Genomic DNA, 20,145 nt, shown 5'->3' with positions numbered 1-20,145 from the left:
GGCCAGGCTGGTCTTGAATGCCTGGTCTCAAGTGATCCGCCTGCCTCAGCCTCCTAAAAGTTTGGGATTACAGGCATAAGCCACTGCACCTGGCCAAAAAAGGACCACCCCCCGCCCCCACCTGCCCCCACGACAGTCTCTCACTCTGTGCCCAGGCTGGAGTGCAGTGGTGCAATCTTGGCTCACTGTAACCTCTGCTTCCTAGGTTCAAGCGATTCTCCTGCCTCAGCCTCCCAAGTAGCTGGGACTACAGGCATGAGCCACCATTCCCAGATAATTTTTGTATTTTTATTAGAGATGGGGTTTCACCATGTTGGCCAGGCTGGTCTCAAACCCTTGACCTCAGGTGATCCACCCACCTCGGCCACCCAAAGTGCTGTGATTACAGGTGTGAGCCACCATGCCAGGCCAAAAAAGGACCATTTTAAGGCTCCTGATTTGTTTTGCCAAATTGTCTCCCAAAGGTGGCTATTCGTATCACACTTTCCCAGCAGCATCTAGGGGAGCCCACTTTACTAATTTTCGGTATTAGCATTTTAAAGTTCTTTTGCTGATTTTTTTAATGCCAACTCCATTGCCATATTTTTTGAATACAAAAAAACTATGGGACAGTAATCGCATGTAGATTCCCAGCAGCAGTCAGGGGCTTCTCACATAAGCAGGGTTTTGGCGCTGTTGATGCGCTTGCTCCTGACCTGGAATATCAATCAGCTTCTAGCCTTTTCTGCAAATGAAACTTCTGGGCCGAATGGACCTTCAGGTTCCTCATGCCACTCTGGGCTCTCACTCTTCTCACTGGAAGAAGGCTCCCACAGGGGGAGAAACCCACAGCCATCCTCACCTGTGAATGAGGCATTCTAGCACCTGCCAGGCCTCACCTTGTTCTTGGCAAGCACGTTGGCTCCTGCTTTAACGAGCAGCTTGGCTGACTGGCTGAAACCATGCCAGGATGCTTCATGCAAGGCTGTATTCCCATCCTAAGGAAGACATACAGGTGGGAAAGGCACATTACCCAAGACCTAATTCTTCTCGTTATGATCAATACATCACAGTGGATTTCTACGGAACACCAGAGGGCCTTTCTCAATTGGACTTTCTCATCTGAGCCACAGACTACAGAAGATGATTTGAGTGGTAAGTTTCTCCATTATCCCAGAAATGATACATAATAAGAACCATTCTAGATGCACAGAAGAGAAATGAATCCATGACGAACCATGGATGATTATTCATAAGGCATTAGAGGTTAAGTCCCTCTAGGAACCCCAGTTGAGAGAGGCTCTAGGCCCCATCCACAGCTCTCGTTTAACAGAAAGCATCATCAGGATAGCATGCCATCTATTTCTTCCCACCTCCACCACCCTTAGAGTCTGCTCTGCTCCTGGCATCAGAGAGAACCCTGCAAAGATCAGGCAAAGGAAGAGGCCATCTTCATAAGATTCAGGGGCCTGATCGATTCCCCAACTTTTTTTCACTGAAACTTAATCTCACCCACCTTAATTCAAAAGCCTCAGGGCCCCAAACAAATAATGAACAGGGACTGAGGAAACAGTGATTTGGAAATAAAACAAGTATCCTCAGTGTGTGGCCTTTATTTTTTGAGACAGTCTTGTTCTGTCACCTAGAGTGGAGTGCAGTGGTGTGATCTCGGCTCACTGCCACCTCTGCCTCCAGAGTTCAAGCGATTCTCCTGCCTTAGCCTCCCAAGTAGCTGGAATTACAGACATGCACCACTATGCCTTGCTAATTTTTGTATTTTTAGTAGAGACAGGGTTTCACTATGTTGGCTAGGCTGGTCTTGAACTCCTGACCTCAGGTGATCCACTTGGCTTCCCACAGTGCTGGGATTACAGGCGTGAGCCACCGTGCCCGGCCTAATGTGTTGCTTTTAAATAGAAGTCATTTAATGAACATAGCTCATATTTGCTTAGCTTACTATTTTAAACAAAGAAATATCATTAAGTGCAATGAATTGAGTGGGGTGGGGGCGGGAAGGCAGGAGTTCCAGGGAGGGAAGAGCCCGGAGAAGGAAGGGTGCGGGGCAATCAGCAGAGGTCAGCGCAGGTGCATTCTCCAATTACATCCAGGCTCTGGCTTCAGCTTTAACTCAACCACATCCATGCCCCTAGAAACAGCTAAAAATAAAGGCCTAACACAGCTGACCTCCACAAGGGGAAGTCTAGGGTCTCAAAGGCCAGGGGATGGGGTGGTTGCTGGGAACTGTATTGGCGGTGTGTGGCCCGGGCAGTGGGACTGACTGCAGAAGGAGGAAGCCAAAGGAAAGGGGGGATGCAAGGGGCAGGGGGCACAGGGTATGGGGCTTCTGGGTGCTGGCAGTGAGCTGCTTCTTGAGCTGGGTGCTCACACAGGTGTGTTCTGCTAGTGAAATTCAACAAGCTGCACACGTATTTGTCCACTTTTCTGTATGTATATTATACTTTAATGAAAAGTTATTTTTAAAAAGTAAAGCAGAGTTCTTCCCAGCATAGCCTCTTTAAAGAAAAAAAAAAAAAAAGTAAGCAGAGGCTGAATTGCAGTTAATTGTGAAGTTTTGTGTTTTAAGATTGTTTGAAAATGTAAAAACATTAGGTTAATATGTAAGAAGTCATTAGGATTCCTTAAATAATCAATTTTTCTTTTCTTTTTTTTTTTTTTGAGACAGAGTTTCGCTCTTGTTGCCCAAGCTGGAATGCAATGGCGCGATCTCGGCTCACTGCAACCTCCACCTCCCGAGTTCAAGCGATTCTCCTGCCTCAGCCTCCCAAGTAGCTGAGTTTACAGGCATGCGCCACCATGCCCTGCTAATTTTTTGTATTTTTAGTAGAAACGGGGTTTCACCATGTTAGCCAGGCTGGTCTCGAACTCCTGACCTCAGGTGATCTGCCCGCCTTGGCCTCCCAAAGTGTTGGGATTATAGGCATGAACCACTGCGCCTGGCCAATTTTGCTATCTATCAATCTTATTTATTTATTTGTTAAGAGACAAGGTCTCACTCTGTCGTCCAGGCTGGAATGCAGTGATGCAGTCATGGCTCACTGCAGCTTCAACCTCCTGGGCTTAGCAATCCTCCCATCTCAGCTTCCTGAGTAGCTGGGACTACAGGTGTGTACACTACCACGCCTTGCTAATATATATTTTCTTAATTTTCAAATTTTTTGTGGAGACAGTGGTTTGTTATGTTGACTAGGCTGGTCTTGAAGTCCTGGCCTCGAGCAATCCTCCCACCTTAGCCTCCCAAAGTGCTAGGATTACAGGCGTGAGCCACTGTGTTTGGCCCAGTTGAGCTTACTTTTTTTCCCCTGCAATATAGTTTAAAGAAATTAACTTGCTCACTTATCTAAGAAAGTAAAGAGAAAGTCTGGGGGCACATCCCTTACCCCCCCCACCCAGGCCTACATAGGTCCTTATTTCTAGATTTTTTTCTTTACCATTTAAGATTTATGTGGTTGTCACTGGTGCCATAGAACAAGGAAAAAGATTTTTAAAAAATACAATTGGCACCTGGGCACAATGGCTCATGCCAGCATTTTGGGAGGATGAGGTGGGAGGAGCACTTGAGCCCAGGAGTTTCAGGTGCAGTGAGCTATGATCATGCCATTGCACTCCAGCCTGGGCAACAGAGTGAGACCCTCTCTCAAAAAAAAAAAAAAAAAAAATTACAATTGGCTGGGATACCAGATAGTGTTTCAAAGGAATTTTAGGCTGATTATGTTAAATCATAAGTGGTAAGACAGGAATTATAATACCTCAAGGACTCAAAAGTTTCCAGAGCGGGCTCCTCCAGCTCCCCTGAGCCACTGGCTTCCCTTGCCTTGGGGAGTAAGGAAGCTCAGTGTCCACTCACCTTGTCTTGTCTGTCCAGGGCACACCCTTCGTGGATGAGCGCCGCGATGATCTCCGTGTTCCCCACCACTGTGGCCCGGTGCAAGGCGGTCTGGTCCCCCTGCAAAGTGACACAAAGGCAGGAACAGCAGTCAGCTCCCCTGCACCCCCTGCTTGCACTACTCACTTGACACTTGGACACAAGGACCCCTCCCGTCCCCACACAGAGCAGAGCGGTTATTCGCAGAAGGGCTTGGTTACCACAGGCAAGGCGGGCTTTGTGGTCTTGTTAGTAGACAACGCACGCTGGCAGAGAAATTTTGTTCATAAACTAAGAGGGGGACCTTAAGCTGACAGCAAGAATGGCCCTCGGCCACAGAGCCAACCTCAAAATGAGGGTCAGGCTCTCTCCTGCCATCCAGGGGCTATGACTATCACAGGTGTGAAGAGTGGGTGTGAGGGCAGGTGTGTGCTATGCAATTAAAGCAGCAATGCCTGGAATCTCTACTGCCTGCCGAGTTTCCAGCTTGCAGGGGGACCACTGTCCAGCTCTGCCAGTTAGCAGCACTCATGATTTGATGACAGGCAGGTCATTTGTTCATTGACCTGTACTAGTCAACGGCAATGCAGGGGTTTGCCCTGTTTCATCTGAGGACTCCAGGGACTGCAGCTATCACTGCATATTTCTAAGAAGCCTCTTCAGAGAGTTCATGACAACATCCTCACTGATTTATGCTGCATTCTGAGCCCTCTTCTCTGTGATCGGATTCCTGGGATTGCCGGCCGTTGTTCTCCTTTAGGCGCCAAAGGGAACTTGACTCTTCCTAATTGCAGTTGAGTGAAGGATGAAACACTCCCAGAGGTAAGCAGGTCAAGACTGTAACAGGAGAGTTCTGAAGTCTCTAAGAGCACCCTTTATCTCTGACAGGTCCTCAGGAAGCTAAGTTGAGGTAAATCAAGCTGAGCCTGTGGTCCAGCCTTGAAAGGGAGGATGGGTGGGCAGTGTGGAAATGTTCTGGTGGAAAGCAATGAGCACGAGACAAGGGGTCAGGAGGCCTGGGCTGTGCATGGCTTGCTAGAAGCCTGTCACCCTGCTGGACCTCAGGTGTGTCACCCTGGATGATCCCAGGGTCCCTCCATTCCCTTCTTGGATTCTATGATGTGGCTGGTCAGAGTTTTGTGAAGTTTCCCGGCAGAGCACCAGAGGGGCAAAGAAAACATTCTGGGGCGTCCCTGGTGCTTGGCCCAAAAGAGGACAGAGGCCATCATAAGATAAAACAGATTTTTTAAAAGAAGGATGCACTGCTACCTATAAACAACCTTAACGAAATACTGATTCTACTTACTAAACTCCCCAGATCTGTAACAAACAATGCACATTAAAAACATGTAATCTGAAACAAAGTTCTAAAGATAGATGGTGGTGATGGTTGCACAACAATGTGAGTGTACTTAATGCCACTGAACTGTATACGTAAATATGTTCAGACAGTAAATTTAATGCTATGTATATTTTATTACAATAAAAAATCCTAGTTAAAACTCAAAATTGCTTTCTTAAAAAGTCTCCCTTTAAAAATCCATGAAAGGATTTTTCTCTTTTAACTTTTTATACTTTTTAATATTTTCCAGCTTTTTATATTTAACACGGATAACTTTAAGCATCAGGAAAAACCGCTACTTATTAGAAGTCTGAGCAGAAACAATACCCCAGTAACAGGACTGTCCCTGTCACAGACTCTCTTCCCACTGTTCATTTGTGGAAGGTAAGGAATTTCTGCAGTGAGGGGGGGTCACGACACTGAGGACAGGTCACTGTCCTCAGCACTGCCACCGCCGACCTCCCCCTTCAGCATCCTAAACTATTATTCCTGTTGGCTGGTTTTCTTCTCATCCACCTTCCCAGACCCCTTATTCAAAGAGAACCCTTGCAGTGGTTAAAAAAAGAATGTGGCCGCTGGGTCAGTGGCTGCAGGAGGTAGGCTGTGCCATTTGCGCTGTCTACCTCAGACCTCTTAGAAAGCAGTTCTAGACAAGGAAACTAGTAATTATATGAGATACTGCCCAAGTCTCAACTTTTTGTTTTTGTTTAGAGACAGAGTCTCGCCCTGTCACCCAGGCTGGAGTGCAGTGGCGCCATCTTGGTTCACTGCAACCTCTGCCTCCCAGGTTCAAGCGATTCTTCTGCCTCAGCCTCCAGAGTAGCTGGGATTACAGACACTTGCCACCATGCCTGGCTAATTTTTTTTATATATTTTTAGTAGAGACAAGGTGTCACCATGTTGGCCAGGCTGGACTTGAACTCCTGGCCTCAAGTGATCTGCCCACCTCCGCCTCCCAAAGTGTTGGGATTACAGGCGCGAGCCACCGTGCCTGGCCCCACGTCTCAACTTTTTAACATTTCCATAAGATTTCCAAGACTTCCCATTTCTCTATCAGAATGGTGATGGAATTTCCCAAAATAGGCCTCCAGTGCAATTGATGATTACTGACCTGCTAAGAAAGACGGTGCCCTTCTTAGCAAGAACCATGCGACTGCAGCTCACGCTTTCAGGGTAGTGCTGACTTGGTTAGATTTCCACTTCTTACAGGCTTTTTAATATAACCACAAACTACTTACACTCTAGTGCTCTTTGGACCAATAAAAACAACCTTTTTCCAGGACAAAACTTATCACTCTGTATTGTTCATAAAGTATGAGCAACAAGCCCTGAGCATATGTGTCGTGTTAGCCACTCTTGCTGTACAAATTATTTCACGAAGGGCCTTCACTGGATGATACGGCATAGACTAACCTAAGCCTTGGTTTAGGTCAAATATTTTTTATCATGTTTCACAAGCTGCCCTCTAAATTATGAGTTGAGGCATCTTTGGAGCCAGAATGGCACCAAGTTATTTATTACTTGCTTTCATCATCAATCTACTGTATTTGCTTCCTTTGAGAAAATTTTCCTTTGTGAAACTCTAGCTCAATGCAAGCAGCTCAATCTAACTTTCAGTTCAGACCTTAGGAGGAAATTTCCAGACTAGCAAGACTCAAGGAAATCTAATGACTTGTGTGAGGTTGCAGCGAGAACACATATTGTCATAAGCTGCTGGCAAAGGTCCTGCACACCCCTTCCTCTAGGGGACCTTTTGGCTGTCCTGCCTGTTTCCAGGCCACAGCTCCCCCTCCAGCCGTCCTCTCAGACAGAGACCTCATCGAGAGCCCGAGTCAGATAAACACTGCTGTCAGGCCAGGCTCGGACTCTCCCTACCAAAAGTGGCTGTCCTTGGCTGTACTGCTAGCTGTGCTGACACTAGCTGGAATGGTTCTGGAGGACTGAGCAATACGCTTTCTCAGGCTTTGAAAAACCCGCCCTTCTCAAGTAACCAAGATGAGAATTAAAGGCTCTGACGTGAGGGACACGAAACATGTAAACAATAGCTGCCTCAGGTTATCATCTCGGATCTATTCTTCCCTAGAATACAACACAAACAATTTAGTACCTTGAGGCCCTCAGTTGAAACAGGGTCAGTTATCTACAAATGGACTCTTTCCTCCTATAAGATTAAAATTTACCATTGAAACATTTCCTCCTTGAAATGACACGAAGAACAAGATGTGGCCTCAATACATACAAGTGGCTACTTTGACATAATTCTTACCTGCATATGATACCTAAGTCAATCATGAAATTCTTAAATGCTGGGAAAAGGTAGAGCACTCTCAACAGTGTTTACTGAATTATCTATTTGGTGAACATTTTGAGACAGGGTCTCACTCTGTCACCTATGCTAGAGTGCAGTGGCATGATCTCAGCTCACTGCAACCTCCACCTCCCAGGCTCAATCAATCTTCCCACTTCAGCCTCCTGAGTAGCTGGGACCACAGGCATTTGCCACCATGTCCAGCTAATTTTTTTATTTTTTGTAGAGATGGAGTTTTGCCATGTTGCCCAGGCTGGTCTCCAACTCCTGGGTTCAAGCAATCCTTCCTCCATAGCCACGCAAAGCACTGGGATTACAGGTGTGAGCCACCAGGCCCGGACTGAATATTTATTGACTCCCTACTATGTGCCAAGTCTAATTCTCTCATTTTATTGATGTCTAATTCTCTCATTTTATTGATAAGCCTAGGACAGCATGCTTGGACCAGAAATCAAATTGTCGAGGCTCTTTGCATTCACCCCAAGCTGCTTCCAACCTGTGAAGTCATTAACCTTAGGACGAGCCTCAGAAAAGGTCAGATGCATCTGTGGGGTTGGGACTGCCTCTTTCATAAAGTAAAGCATAGCCACTAGAGCTGCCCCAAAAGCATTTGTTGAATGATTAACTATAAGAAGCAGAAGGAAAGACGCTGTAGCTGGAAACCTGAAGGGCCTGCAACCTTGCAGTTTGGCACTTTGATTTGGAACATGTTGACCCATTTGCGAAGTACGTGAACTGCCAGCTCTCAGTTTTCCTGAGACAGTGTTTCTCACTTTGGGATTTTAAGAGCTTTGGTGCCTATAAGGTCTAAATCTTTCTTTTGAAATACTGTTATTTTTCTTTCCTACATGGTGAAAAAGAGTGAGTGTAGTGTTGGCAGATTTCAGTCATGCAAGGGTGCAGTGTGCCCCTCTTCAAGAGGAACCACCCCCATGTGGCACAGGCAGACATACTGCAAGGAAGCTCAAGACAGGTTAGGTGTGTAAAGCAAGTTGCTGACCTCTTTTTCTCTCTCTGATCTTCTAGGGTCCTTCCTAACCTTCCCTCTGTGGTTTTTCTTATTTTTGTCTTCTTTCATGGCTTTCACTGTGGCCACAGCATCCTGGACTATTTCTGAGGCGGGAGCTATGTGATTGCTCATTGACCAATCAGAGATGGCATTAGCGCTCCAATGAGAGTTGACACGATTGGCAGGAAGCAAGAAAGAATTTGCTCCTGGAGTTGCATAATCTAAAGAACTGGTTTCCACAGGTTGAAATTCATAATAATCCCACTCCAGGCCACTGGAGGTCATTCTTCAACTAATTCTCAGTTCTTACCATGCCATAAAGATCAGTATCTGTAGAATATGAAGTTAGGAGTAAATTCTTCATATCATTAACATTCTCTGTTTCTACCCACCATCCAAGACAGGTAACTTCTGAGATTTTTTCAAATAACTGATCTCCTAGATTCTTTAAAGGACACACATCAAGAGTTTTCTTCCTTGATTTCTTGCATGTATTTCAAGGCTGGTCATCAACAGCATGGTAAATACACAGAGAACAGGCATGGATCATATTGCTGGCAAATGCATTTCTTCAGAACTAGTGAAGGTCAATTCTACCTTCTCCACTCCCAATTATTTCTTGTTGTTGTATTTTTATTTTAATTTATCTGGGAGAAGCAATATATGCATTGTCTCTCTAGGACAAGGAAAAGATGCAAGAAAATACCTTCAATAAATAAAAGGGACTCTCTCTGTCTAAAAGTAGAGCTGGCTTTTCTTCTGCTGACACGTCTCACTTTGGCTACCTAAGAAAATTCTTGCCTGTTTCACTTCCTACCTTGCCTGGTATAAACAGCAGCAGTTCTAGGAAATTAGCAAGGCTTTTGCTGCATGAGAACACAGTGATACTTAGAGCCCAGGATGTGAGGCAGGGGTGTCAAGTTGGAATGGGTTAGCATGCCTGGCATTTTGGCCTTGCCACTGTGGCAAGCAAAGCCTTTAATTATGCGAAGAGAAGACCAAATGCATCCCAACATGTTTGCACCAGTAATAACTCAATGCCCCACCTTTTCTGTGGCCAAAATCTTTTCTCTCTCCTTGTATTTTTGTTCCTGTCATCTAAGGATATGATATAGTTGAGAATGTTATGATAACCATAGTGCAGGAAAATAAAAAAGTATTATGACCTAAGGTAGAAATCAATGGCTTAAAGCTAAATCAACATTTTTTGAAAATAACATCTTTGATGACCCAGCAAGTTCCAGATATAACCAGAGATTTATGAAAGACACTGGATGGCCTTCTGCCCATGCATAAAACAGTCATAGTTATTTCTTTGCAAGTACTGTCCTTCTTACTGTGTGTTTGCCAAGTTTTATGACATTATACACAGACCCAAAGAAAACTAGAAGCACTTTAGTAAACCACACTGTAGCACATCTGAAGATGTGAAATTTGAATCACACTCTATAACTACAGTTATTAAAGGTGAATTTGGAAGAGGTTATAAGTGCAAACACTCCAACATTCTGTGTTCCCCATAAAAGTTCTTATTTCTTAGAGTTCTACTACATGAATTAGTGTTGCAACCATTTCTAAAAATAGTTTTCAACTGTATTATCAAAAGACCTTTTCCTAATAGCTGTTGGAGGACAATTTATATGGTCCTTTCTTAGAGAACCACCTTCTCCAAAGACCCAATAGGGCAGCCCACTGTACTACGTGACTCCACCCCAGCCACTGCTGACTCACTCAGGATTGGCCACTTGATGCCAGAGGAGCCAATCAGAGTCCATCTCTAGATAACCTGAATGAATAGACTCAGAGCTGAGTTGGTTGATGGCCATGTCTCAATAATAGCATGGTGGCAGAGTAAACTCTTTCTGGAGGCCTCCTTTTTCTTAGATTCCGTGAGATCTGTGTCTTCCCCCAACTCCCCAACTTGAATAGATCATTTTCCATGTCATATTCACTGACCAAGAGAAATTAAGATGAGAAAAAAGTTAAGTTTTTAATCCCCATTTTTTATCCAACAGTAAATTTGGTCATTGACACACATTTCCGGCAAGTCTTGCCCATACTCACTAATGTGCATGTGTGTGTCTCTTTATGCTGAGACAGGACACAGGCAAAAATCCCCTTTGAGGCATTTTGTACAACAGAGAGGAAGTGATCACTTGAATAATAGACAGGAAGTGAACCATGATGGAGAACCACCCCACACTCCCAAACTCTAACTTGCTACTGAGAATGGGCCTCAGAGCAGGTCTTCCAGAGGAAGTTCTTGCCGCCACAGAGACCAAGATGCAGCTAAAATGTGCTGGGAGAGCATCTACTACCCTCCCATCTCACAGCTTACACTTTGTGGATTTCTAGCCAGAAAACCTCCCCTGCCAACTCAGCCTGATAGAATGATGGCTTCTACTCACATCATCCTGGACATCAAGGTCGCAGCCAGCCTTCAGCAAGATCTGGACCACAGGAAGATGGCCCTTATTGGCAGCAAGATGCAGGGGAGTCCGGCCATGCTGTGAATGCAAAACGAACAATGATTTCGGAACAAGTCCTCAATGCTACTCCCTTGGGAGACAGAGGGCCTAGAGCAAGGTTTGCACAGGGGCTTTCGGATGATCACTCCCTCCTGCCCCTTTGGATTGGCAGGAGATTCTTATGGGTTAACCAAAATTCAAGTTTGTCTCAGTTAACCTTGGCTATTGTCATTGCAATCAATGAACACGATATGTTCAAAATGTGAAGATTTCCTTTAGTGCATTATTTCTACTCTCCACTCATCAGACTATCAAGTAGCAAAACGAGGGGTTTTGTGCCTTCTCTTAATTTCTCACTGGTGCTAATACTGAGGAATAATGAAGTGGCCATGATGAATCTGGGCAAGAGGTGGGAGAACAGCAAGATGTCATGGTCATCAGCCCCAGAGGAGTCCAGTTAGTAACAGGTGAAAATTAAAACTGTTGATTGAACTGATTAGGAAAGGTTCTTCCTTTTTTTTTTTTCTCTGAGACAGGGTCTGACTCTCTCACCCAGACTGCAGTGCAGCGACGCCATCTCGGCTCCCCACAACCTCGGCCTCCTGGTTCACTTATTATTTACTCATCATCCTCTTGATGGGCACCCAGGCTAATGCCAGGCTAACCCAGGCTCAAGCGATTCTCCTGCCTCAGCCTCCCGAGTAGCTGGAATTACAGGTGCACACCACTACCACCTAGCTAATTTCCGTATTTCAAGTAGACAGGGTTTCACCATGTTGGCCAGGCTGGTCTTGAACTCCTGACCTCAAATGATCCACCCGCCTTGGCCTCCCGAAGTGCTAGGATTACAGGCATGAGCCACCATGACTGGCCGGTTCCTCTTTTTTAAAAAAAATTCTACGCTGGTTGTAGTAGCTCACACTTGTAATCTCAGCATTTTGGGAGGCTGAAGTGGGAGGATCACTTGATGCCAGGAGTTTGCGATCAGCCTGGGCAACACAGCGAGACCCTATCTCTATAAAAACATTTTCTTTTTTAAAAATTAGCTGGGCATAGTGGCATGTGCCTGTAGTCCCAGCTACCTAGGAGGCTAAGGTGTGAGGATCACTTGAGCCCAGGAGGTCGAGGCTGCAGTGAACTGTGATTGTACCACTGCACTTCGGCCTGGGCAACAGAGCAAGACCCTGCCTTAAAAAACAAACAAACAAAAACACTAAACTGAAATTATGAAGTATTTCAACCACTAAAAAATATAAGTAATATTCTAAACTTCACATAACCACCAACCATTTCAAGAAAAAAAATAAATCATTGACATTCCTCGTGAACAACTCCCAGGTCTCATTTCTCTTCCATTCCCAGAGGTAACCACTCTCTCAAATTTGGTATGCATCACTCCTTTGCTTTTCAGTATATTTTTTACTACATGTTTATAGTCAAAGACAATATATATAAACATTGTGTTGCTTGTTTCAAACCTTAGTTTTTTTTTTTTCTTTGAGACAGGGTCTCACTCTGCTGCCCAGGCTGGAGTGCAATGGCATGATCATGGCTCACTGCAGCTTCAACCTTTTGGCTCAAGCGATCCTCCCACCTCAGTGTCCTGAGTAGCTGGGACCACAGGCATGTGTCACCATGCCCAGCCAATTTTTTCTATTTTTTTGTAGAGATGGGGTTTCACCATGTTGCTTAGGCTGGTCTTGAACTCGTGGGCTCAAGCGGTCCACCTGCCTCGGCCTCCCAAAGTGCTGAGATTGCAGGCGTTAGCCACTGTGCCTGGCCTAATAGTTTTCAACTATACAATATAATTTGGCATTTTTTGTCTAACCTTATATTTTTGAGATTTTTTTTTCATGTTGTTCATGTAGTTCTGGTTCACTTATTATTTACTCATCCTCCTCCTGATGGGCACCCAGGCTAATGCCAGGAGGTTGCAGAACACAGTGTGTTCCTCTCCTTGTGCACCTGAGTAGCCTTCTTAGCCCTGTTGCTGGGTCATAGAGAAGACCATTTGCTTCAAATGCTCTAAGCATGTCGGCTCCCAAGGTGCCACATCAAGGGTGACATCCAGAAGAAATAACACTTTTTGATGTGAATCAACTTCTATCTAGAGAACTGCCCTGCCAAACTCCAAATTCTCAAGCAAACATGTTTCCTTTGCTTTCCCCTACAAGTTTCACTGTGAAGAAACATTCAAACATCAATGAACCATGGCCCCACCCATGCTGAAGCATACCCCTAAGGTCTTCCCAAAGGCCTTCATTGATACTCTAGCAGGATACACATTAATGATTTCAAGAAATCACCAGTTTGCCATGGGTAATGAGCCATGGAGGAAAACAGAGATAACAGACAATAAAGGATCTTAATTTCTCCCCATGAAATGTGACCAAAGCACTAGAATGATTCTGGAAAGAGGTCAGAGCTTACTTTAATCACTCCCCAAAAAAGTGGGCTATAAAAAGCCTTCAGAAAAAGGCAGCATCTGAGATGAAGAGTGACCTTTCTCTGACAGTGACTGTGCTCAGCCACGTGCTCCCTAACCTCGATTCTTCCAATGAAATCATAGCTGATCAGACAGAGTGGCATGACCAGGTTCCACTGGCTGGGCCTGGTCCCCAGCTTCATCTGTCACCACATATCCTTGTCAAGGACTTCTTGACATTGAGTATGTGCCCTTCACAAAGTTTCCTAAGACATTCTGAAACACAGGGGAGTTCATCACATGAGGACAGAGAAGTGTGTGCTATGAGGGAGGTGACAGCATGGTGGGACACAAGTGCTTCTGGGCAGCTGGAAAATACAGACCAGCAAGGAGAGAAGCTGCCTGGGGAGGCTGGAAAGAGGCCAACAGACCCAGGAGTACTTTTTTAAAAAGTGAGATGGAGTCTCACTTTGTCACGCAGGCTGGAGTGCAGTGGCGCGATCTTGGCTCACTGCAACCTCTGCCTTCTAGGTTCAAGCAATCCTCTGGCCTCAGCCTCCCAAGTGGCTGGGACTACAGGTGCGTGCCACCATGCCCAGCTAATTTTTGTATTTTTAGTAGAGACGGGTTTCACCATGTTGGCCAGGCTGGTCTCAAGTGATCCTCCCACCTCAGCCTCCCAAAGTGCTGGGATTACAGGTGTGAGCCATGTGCCTGGCAACGTTTTTTTGTGTGTGTGTCTCAAGAGATCCTCCTGCTGTGCTTGGGGTCCCAGATGCGTGAGTACCTCCTGATACTCTGACCATGGAATTCCCAGCTCCCAGAACCATGAGGAGCAAATGTCTGTTGTTTAAACTACTTACTCTATGTTACCTTGTTAGAGAGGCCAAATGGACTAGGACAGGTTCAAAGAAGATCACTTCTGGGAGGGCACTTTAGAAACTAAATTACCAACAAGATGGGCCTGGATTGGAGGCACCTTTCTAATCCAAAGTCAGTGAAGAACCGCCCGTGGAGAAATGAAAGGCCAGAGGCATCAGAGCTTAGTTTGAATCCCAGCTCTGACTAATAACACCTGTGTCATTTGGTGCTTAATCCCCCAAACTAAGCATTTTCTCATCTGTAAAATAGGAATAACCTCCACTGCCCACTCCACAGGCTTGAAATAAGGACATGAGGTAACGTCCATCATCTAGCATGGGTCTCCCTTCCCTCCAGCTGTCCTTAGCCCCCACCCCAGAGGACACCCCAACCATTCCCTCTGCTCTTCGACACCCTACACCTTTGCCTTCGCAAAGACCAGTGAGATATTTCCAACGTCAAACGGATTTGGGTGAAGAGTTGGATCTCTTCCGACCAGAAGGGCTATGGCTGGAGGGTCCAGGTACCCACCAGCCAGTCCTGGCCCTCTTGTCCACTTCCATTTTTGAAACGTAAACTGTGGTTCCCAGTCTCTGTGTCTCTTCTTGGAAGGGCATTCTTCACCAAGAACACCATTCTCCAAACTATGACTTCCCTGTTTCTCCAGCAATGCTCCTGGCCTCGCACAGCACTCAGGCTCCCTGTCAGCAAGGAGGTGTGACATCCTGAGAGCTTCAGGAGCTGAGCTACAATGGCACAGGAGCTTTTCTGAGGAGGGGCTGTGTTCCCTGCACATTCTTGGCTCCTTTTCTGGCCTCTGGTTAAAGTACAGCAATAGTAAAGGCAGTAATCGGTTTCCTATAGAAGCTGAAGCTGTCTCCTCCGTCCTGGGGCTTTCCTAGCACAAGACCCACCCTCTTAAACACACACCACCTACCAAAGGAGAAAAGCAAGAAAGCAGCAGACATGTACTTGGTTTTCCAGAACATTCTGTAGTAAATAGCAACAAAAATAGAGCCCTTTGGAGAAGAGGCTGCCCCTATCCAGCACACAGGAATGCCCCCAGGCATGTCTGACTAATGGGAAAAGCTGGAACCCCTCTTAAGGGTGAAGGAGCAAATAAAAATTGATCCTTAGAGGCACCTTTGAATGACTTAGACTTAAGGATGCAACTGCTCTCATTTCCATTTCCATGCCCCTAGGACTGGCCACAGGAAGAAATGGGAACAACAGAAAAGACCATGTATTAACGAATAAGAAGTTTGGGCCAGGCAAGGTGGTTCACGCCTGTAATCCCAGCACTTTGAGAGGCCAAGGCGGGTGGATCACTTGAGCCCAGGAGTTCTATAGCCTGGGCAACATGGCAAAATGTCATCTCTACCAAAAATTACAAAAATTAGCTGAGTGTCGTTTTGTGCGCCTGTAGTCCCAGCTACTCAGGAGGCTGAGGAGGCTGGATGGATGGAGCCCAGAAAATCAAGGCTGCAGTGAGCTGTGATCGCACCATTGCACTTCAGTCTGGACAACAGAATAAGACCTTCTCTCTAAAAAAAGAAAGAAAAGAAACAAAGGACGAAGTTTTAAAGCATCAATTTGCCCTGAGTCCTACCCCAGTTATCATCAAAGATCAGTTCAGCATAACTCAACCTAGGCCCTGGTGAGCCCAGCGAGACCAATAATCGGGCAGAGCAAGAGACAGCAGCGGCCAGAATTTATTGAACGCTTGGGTCCATTTATTGCGTAGAAGGCACTATCTTAAGAATTTTACACATTAGCTAATTCTATCCTCCCAATTATCCTATGAGGTGGACACTATTATCGAACCCATTTTATAGATAAGGAAACTGAGGCTTGGGAGACTCTGTCACTTGTTCTAAGTTATACAGCAGGTAACGGGAGTCTGGATTCACCCCTTAAGCCATCTGAGCTCAGCTGCATGCTTTCCCTACCACGCTGTGTGCTGCCCTGGTTGTGTTGGGGGTGAGGGTAGGAGCGAAGTTCTTCTCTGGCAGAGCAGGGGCTTCATGTCTCACCCTTAGGAAGCTCAGCTCCCAAGTTCTTGGGTGTTTTACCTTAGCCCAGCCACTAACCTCTGGGGTTTGTTTAAAAATAACCTGATTTTTTTAGAATCTCAAGGACAAGGAGAGATGTTTTCTATTTTCTCTGCATCTGGCTCTCCTGGGGAGGTTGGTCTGTTGTCATTTCTCTGTATTGGTGTGTAAGCCTCTCCCTCCAGTCTCTCTCATCAACTCGCTGTGGTGAGGCCCAGGCAGTTTTTATACAACCTCCCCAGGTGACTCTAATGTGTGACCTTGTTGAGAACCACAGGATGGGATGAGGAGGGGCCAGGATAAACCCTCCCTGGACAGCTACAGGCCCTTAGGCTAAACCTGCCCTTCAGGCCTGCTCCAGCAAGAGCCATATCTCTTTTACATTCTTGTTGATGCTCTCATCAGCCTATCAATATAAAACACCTAAAATACTGCCTTGCCACAACGTACAGCTTCCCAGATCTTCAGAGTATATAAGCAATGTAATGACATTACTAAAAATATGGAAAAGAATATCCTCTATAATTCCACAACCCAATACAACTATTATCATTTTTATCCAATCATTTTCAGTGCATCTCCATGTGTGGCTAGAGGTTATCACCATTGCCTTTAACCCTTTAAAGGTGCTGCTTCCTCAAGGGGCCCTGGTATCAGGCTGGGCCATCTGAGGCCGGCAGGGGTGAGGAGAAGATGCAGTATCCACCCTGACTTCCTGCATCTCCCTCTGATCCAATCAGGAAGAGGCACAGACTCAGGGCCTTGCTTCCAGGGAACCGTACCAAAGGGTCTTGAGATGTTGCAAAGCAACAACCACAAAAATGTGTCCCCACTGTCCACACCACTGGGGCACTGACTGGGATGATGATTTGTTCAGGCTGAGCCCTGTGGATCTAACTCCAGCATAACTGCTGCATGGGAACATCAGAGTGACTCCCATTCCAGCAGGCAATAAATTACATGAACAAGTGATCACAATGATGCCTAGAATGAAACAGTCTCTGCTATTCACTCTGAAGAGGCCAATTCCCTGTTGGGAGTGGGAATCTTCCAGGAGGAGGATTCCCGTTAAGATAATGATCTCCCGCCAGTGAGGATGACAAGGGAGCCCAGCCAAAGGTAATTGGCTTAAAAGAAACCCTGAAAGGAAGTGGAGGTGTTTTTGTTCCCAGCAGGTGTCAGACTGGCGCTCAGCCTCCTTCCTGGATTCTCCAGGTAGACCAAGGCGTTATGTTAGAAAACCCTTCCTAGGAGGGGCCAGGACCCTCGGAAGGAGGCGAACCAGAGCAATTTGAGAATTACAACCCACAGAAACAAGCCAGTCAACTGCCCCTGTCACTGACTGCATGGGGCCTGGGAGCCCAGGGCCATGACCCTGGTCCCTCATCACTCCAGCCAGGACGCAGGTTGGGTCCCAGCTCCTCGCTCCTGCTTCAGTATCTTGGACCCTACTTACTAAAGGGCAGGCCTTTCAGACCAACAGTACCTGTCCCAGGAATGACAGGTCTAACAGAGCAGACCTGGACAAGACCCGTCCCAACGGAATGCACCTGAAAAGTGAGAAGGAAAGGTGTGGTGCTTAGCCATTCCTGGAACACCATTTTTTTTTTTTTTTTTTTTTTGAGACAGTCTCGCTCTGTCTCACCCAGGCTGGAGTGCAGTGGCGCAATCTCAGCTCACTGCAGGCTCTGCCTCCTGGGTTCAAGCGATTCTCCTGCCTCAGCTGGGACTACAGGCGTGCACCACCACACCCAGCTAATTTTATATTTTTAGTAGAGACAGGGTTTCACCATGTTGGCCATGCTGGTCTCAAACTCCTGACCTCAGGTGATCCACCTGCCTTGGCCTCCCAAAATGCTGGAATTACAGGCGTGAGCCACCGTGCCTGGTCTCAATGATATTCTTATGACCGGAGTCAAAAGGAGACCTGGGGCAGAAGCCAAAGGAATAAAAGGGCAGAAACTCTGAAGGAAGGGAGTAGGGAAAGGTTGTATAAAGGAATTGAGACTCATTGGCTCAAACAATAAAACAATTTAACCATCTCTACTGGGGACTGTAACAAGGAGGGCAGCTGCATGCTGTGACCCACACAAGGAGAAATGGTGTAATGGGAAGAATTTAGGTTAAATTAGTGTAATCATTTCATAAAGCTTCTTTTCTTCAAGAGACCATGAGAAATACATTGGATCAGGGTCATGCAGTCTTTTTTGAGTCAAACCTTTTTTGAGTCAGTCTGCCTATATTATCTGTCGCATTAAGAGAGAGGTAGTAGGAGGCAAGAAAGTTGTAACATTACTAAAATAAGAGTGGCACATATTTTACAAACATGATATTCAGAATGGGAAGAGTCTTTGAGAGTTTCATTTGGCTGAAGAGATGAAATGAATTCTCAATACCTCCAATCCTATTTCTGGCAGAACTGCAATAGCTGGAATTCTGGCCACCTGGCTCCTCGTTTAGATTTTAAAAAGTGGAAGACCCCACCAACTTTTCTAAGTGCCCCAAGGGTCCTCTTATCATAGATGGCGTTCCCTGAGAGCTTCAACAGCCTGGAATGGTGTAAATTTGGGTCAGAAAAGTTCAAAGTCCTTCTCAGGCTTATGATTCAATGAAGACAAAGTTATGAAGACATTCAAGAAAAAAATGGAACACATTCGAGAAAAAAATTGAAAAAGTACCATCGATCAAAGAAAATAAAACTTTACATTTAAAAACAATTTATAGTTTAAGAAGCTTTCAGAGTTTTCTTTCCTTGTTGCAAATATATTTTATCTACTAGTCTACTTACATGAGTGACAAATCATATCTTAATCAGACAATAGTTGACAAGAAACGGCAAGGGAATAAATTCCTTGGCTGACACAAATCAGGATCCAAAACAATCTCAGATTGGAATACGCTAATTTTAAAAAGATAAAATGTAATGGGGGCAGAGGGTAATTCCTGCACTGGGGGCCAACAGTCCCATCACACAAGGATGGAAGTATTAGGATGGCCCTGTAAAATAATAATAATCATAAATGATATGGAGAGGTGATTTGAAATGTATATTGTTAGGAATCAGTTATTCCTAACAATTGGGTTTAATTGACAAGAGAATTCCTTTTTTGTTTGTTTTTTGAGATGAAGTCTCGCTCTGTCGCCAGACTGGAGGGCAGTGGCACCATCCTGGCTCACCGCAACCTCCACCTCCCGGGTTCAAGCGATTCTCCTGCCTCAGCCTCCCAAGTAGCTAGGACTACAGGCATGCGCCACCACTCCCGGCTAATTTTTGTATTTTTAGTAGAGACAGGGTTTCACCATGTTGGCCAGGATGGTCTTGATCTCTTGACCTCATGATCTGCCTGCCTCGGCCTCCTGAAGTGTTGGGATTACAGGCGTGAGGCACTGCACCCAGCCTTTTTTTTTTTTTTTTTTTTTGGGACAGAGTTTCACTCTGTCGCCCAGGCTAGAGTGCAGTGGCATGATCTCAACTCACTGCAACCTATGCCGCCCAGGTTCAAGAAATTCTCCTGCCTCAGCCTCCCAAGTAGCTCAGATTACAGGTGCCCACCACCATGCCTGGCTAATTTTTTTGTATTTTTAGTAGAGGTGGGGTTTCACCATGTTGGCCAGGCTGGTTTTGAACTCCTGACCTCAAGTGATCCACCCACCTCAGCCTCCCAAAGTGCTAGGATTCTAGCCATGAGCCACTGTGCCCGGCCAAGAATTCCTTTTGAGGTAACTCAGTAATTGCTAGGGTTGGGCTTCCTTCTATAAAGATCCACCAACAAGAAGGACCAAAATATTTCAGGCAACTTAACTGGGTATTACGAATTC

The 20,145-nt window shown here is 45.7% G+C and overlaps 1 protein-coding gene across 19 annotated transcripts in view; it reads right to left on the bottom strand.

The window, feature by feature from the left end:
* Positions 1-20,145, bottom strand: part of ANKRD6 (ankyrin repeat domain 6) — a 66,326-nt gene that overhangs the window by 26,748 nt on the left and 19,433 nt on the right. For 7 of the 19 annotated variants that reach the window (XM_063812551.1, XM_063812555.1, XM_063812552.1 and 4 more), the window contains exons 2-5: positions 10,930-11,028; positions 8,513-8,851; positions 3,845-3,943; positions 879-977 (exon numbers count right to left, since the gene is read on the bottom strand). In XM_063812551.1, the coding sequence (XP_063668621.1) occupies positions 879-977; positions 3,845-3,943; positions 8,513-8,806 (492 nt within the window). In that variant the 5' untranslated portion in view covers positions 8,807-8,851; positions 10,930-11,028. The remainder of the gene's footprint in view (positions 1-878; positions 978-3,844; positions 3,944-8,512; positions 8,852-10,929; positions 11,029-20,145) is intronic. The other 12 variants (XM_054686839.2, XM_003950891.6, XM_063812556.1 and 9 more) reach the window with 4 other exon arrangements.

Source organism: Pan troglodytes, chromosome 5 (genome assembly GCF_028858775.2).
Source record: "Pan troglodytes isolate AG18354 chromosome 5, NHGRI_mPanTro3-v2.0_pri, whole genome shotgun sequence".
Lineage (NCBI taxonomy): Eukaryota > Metazoa > Chordata > Mammalia > Primates > Hominidae > Pan > Pan troglodytes.
The sequence above is the reverse complement of the archived record's forward strand: the minus strand, read 5'-3'. Positions and strand labels throughout refer to the sequence as shown.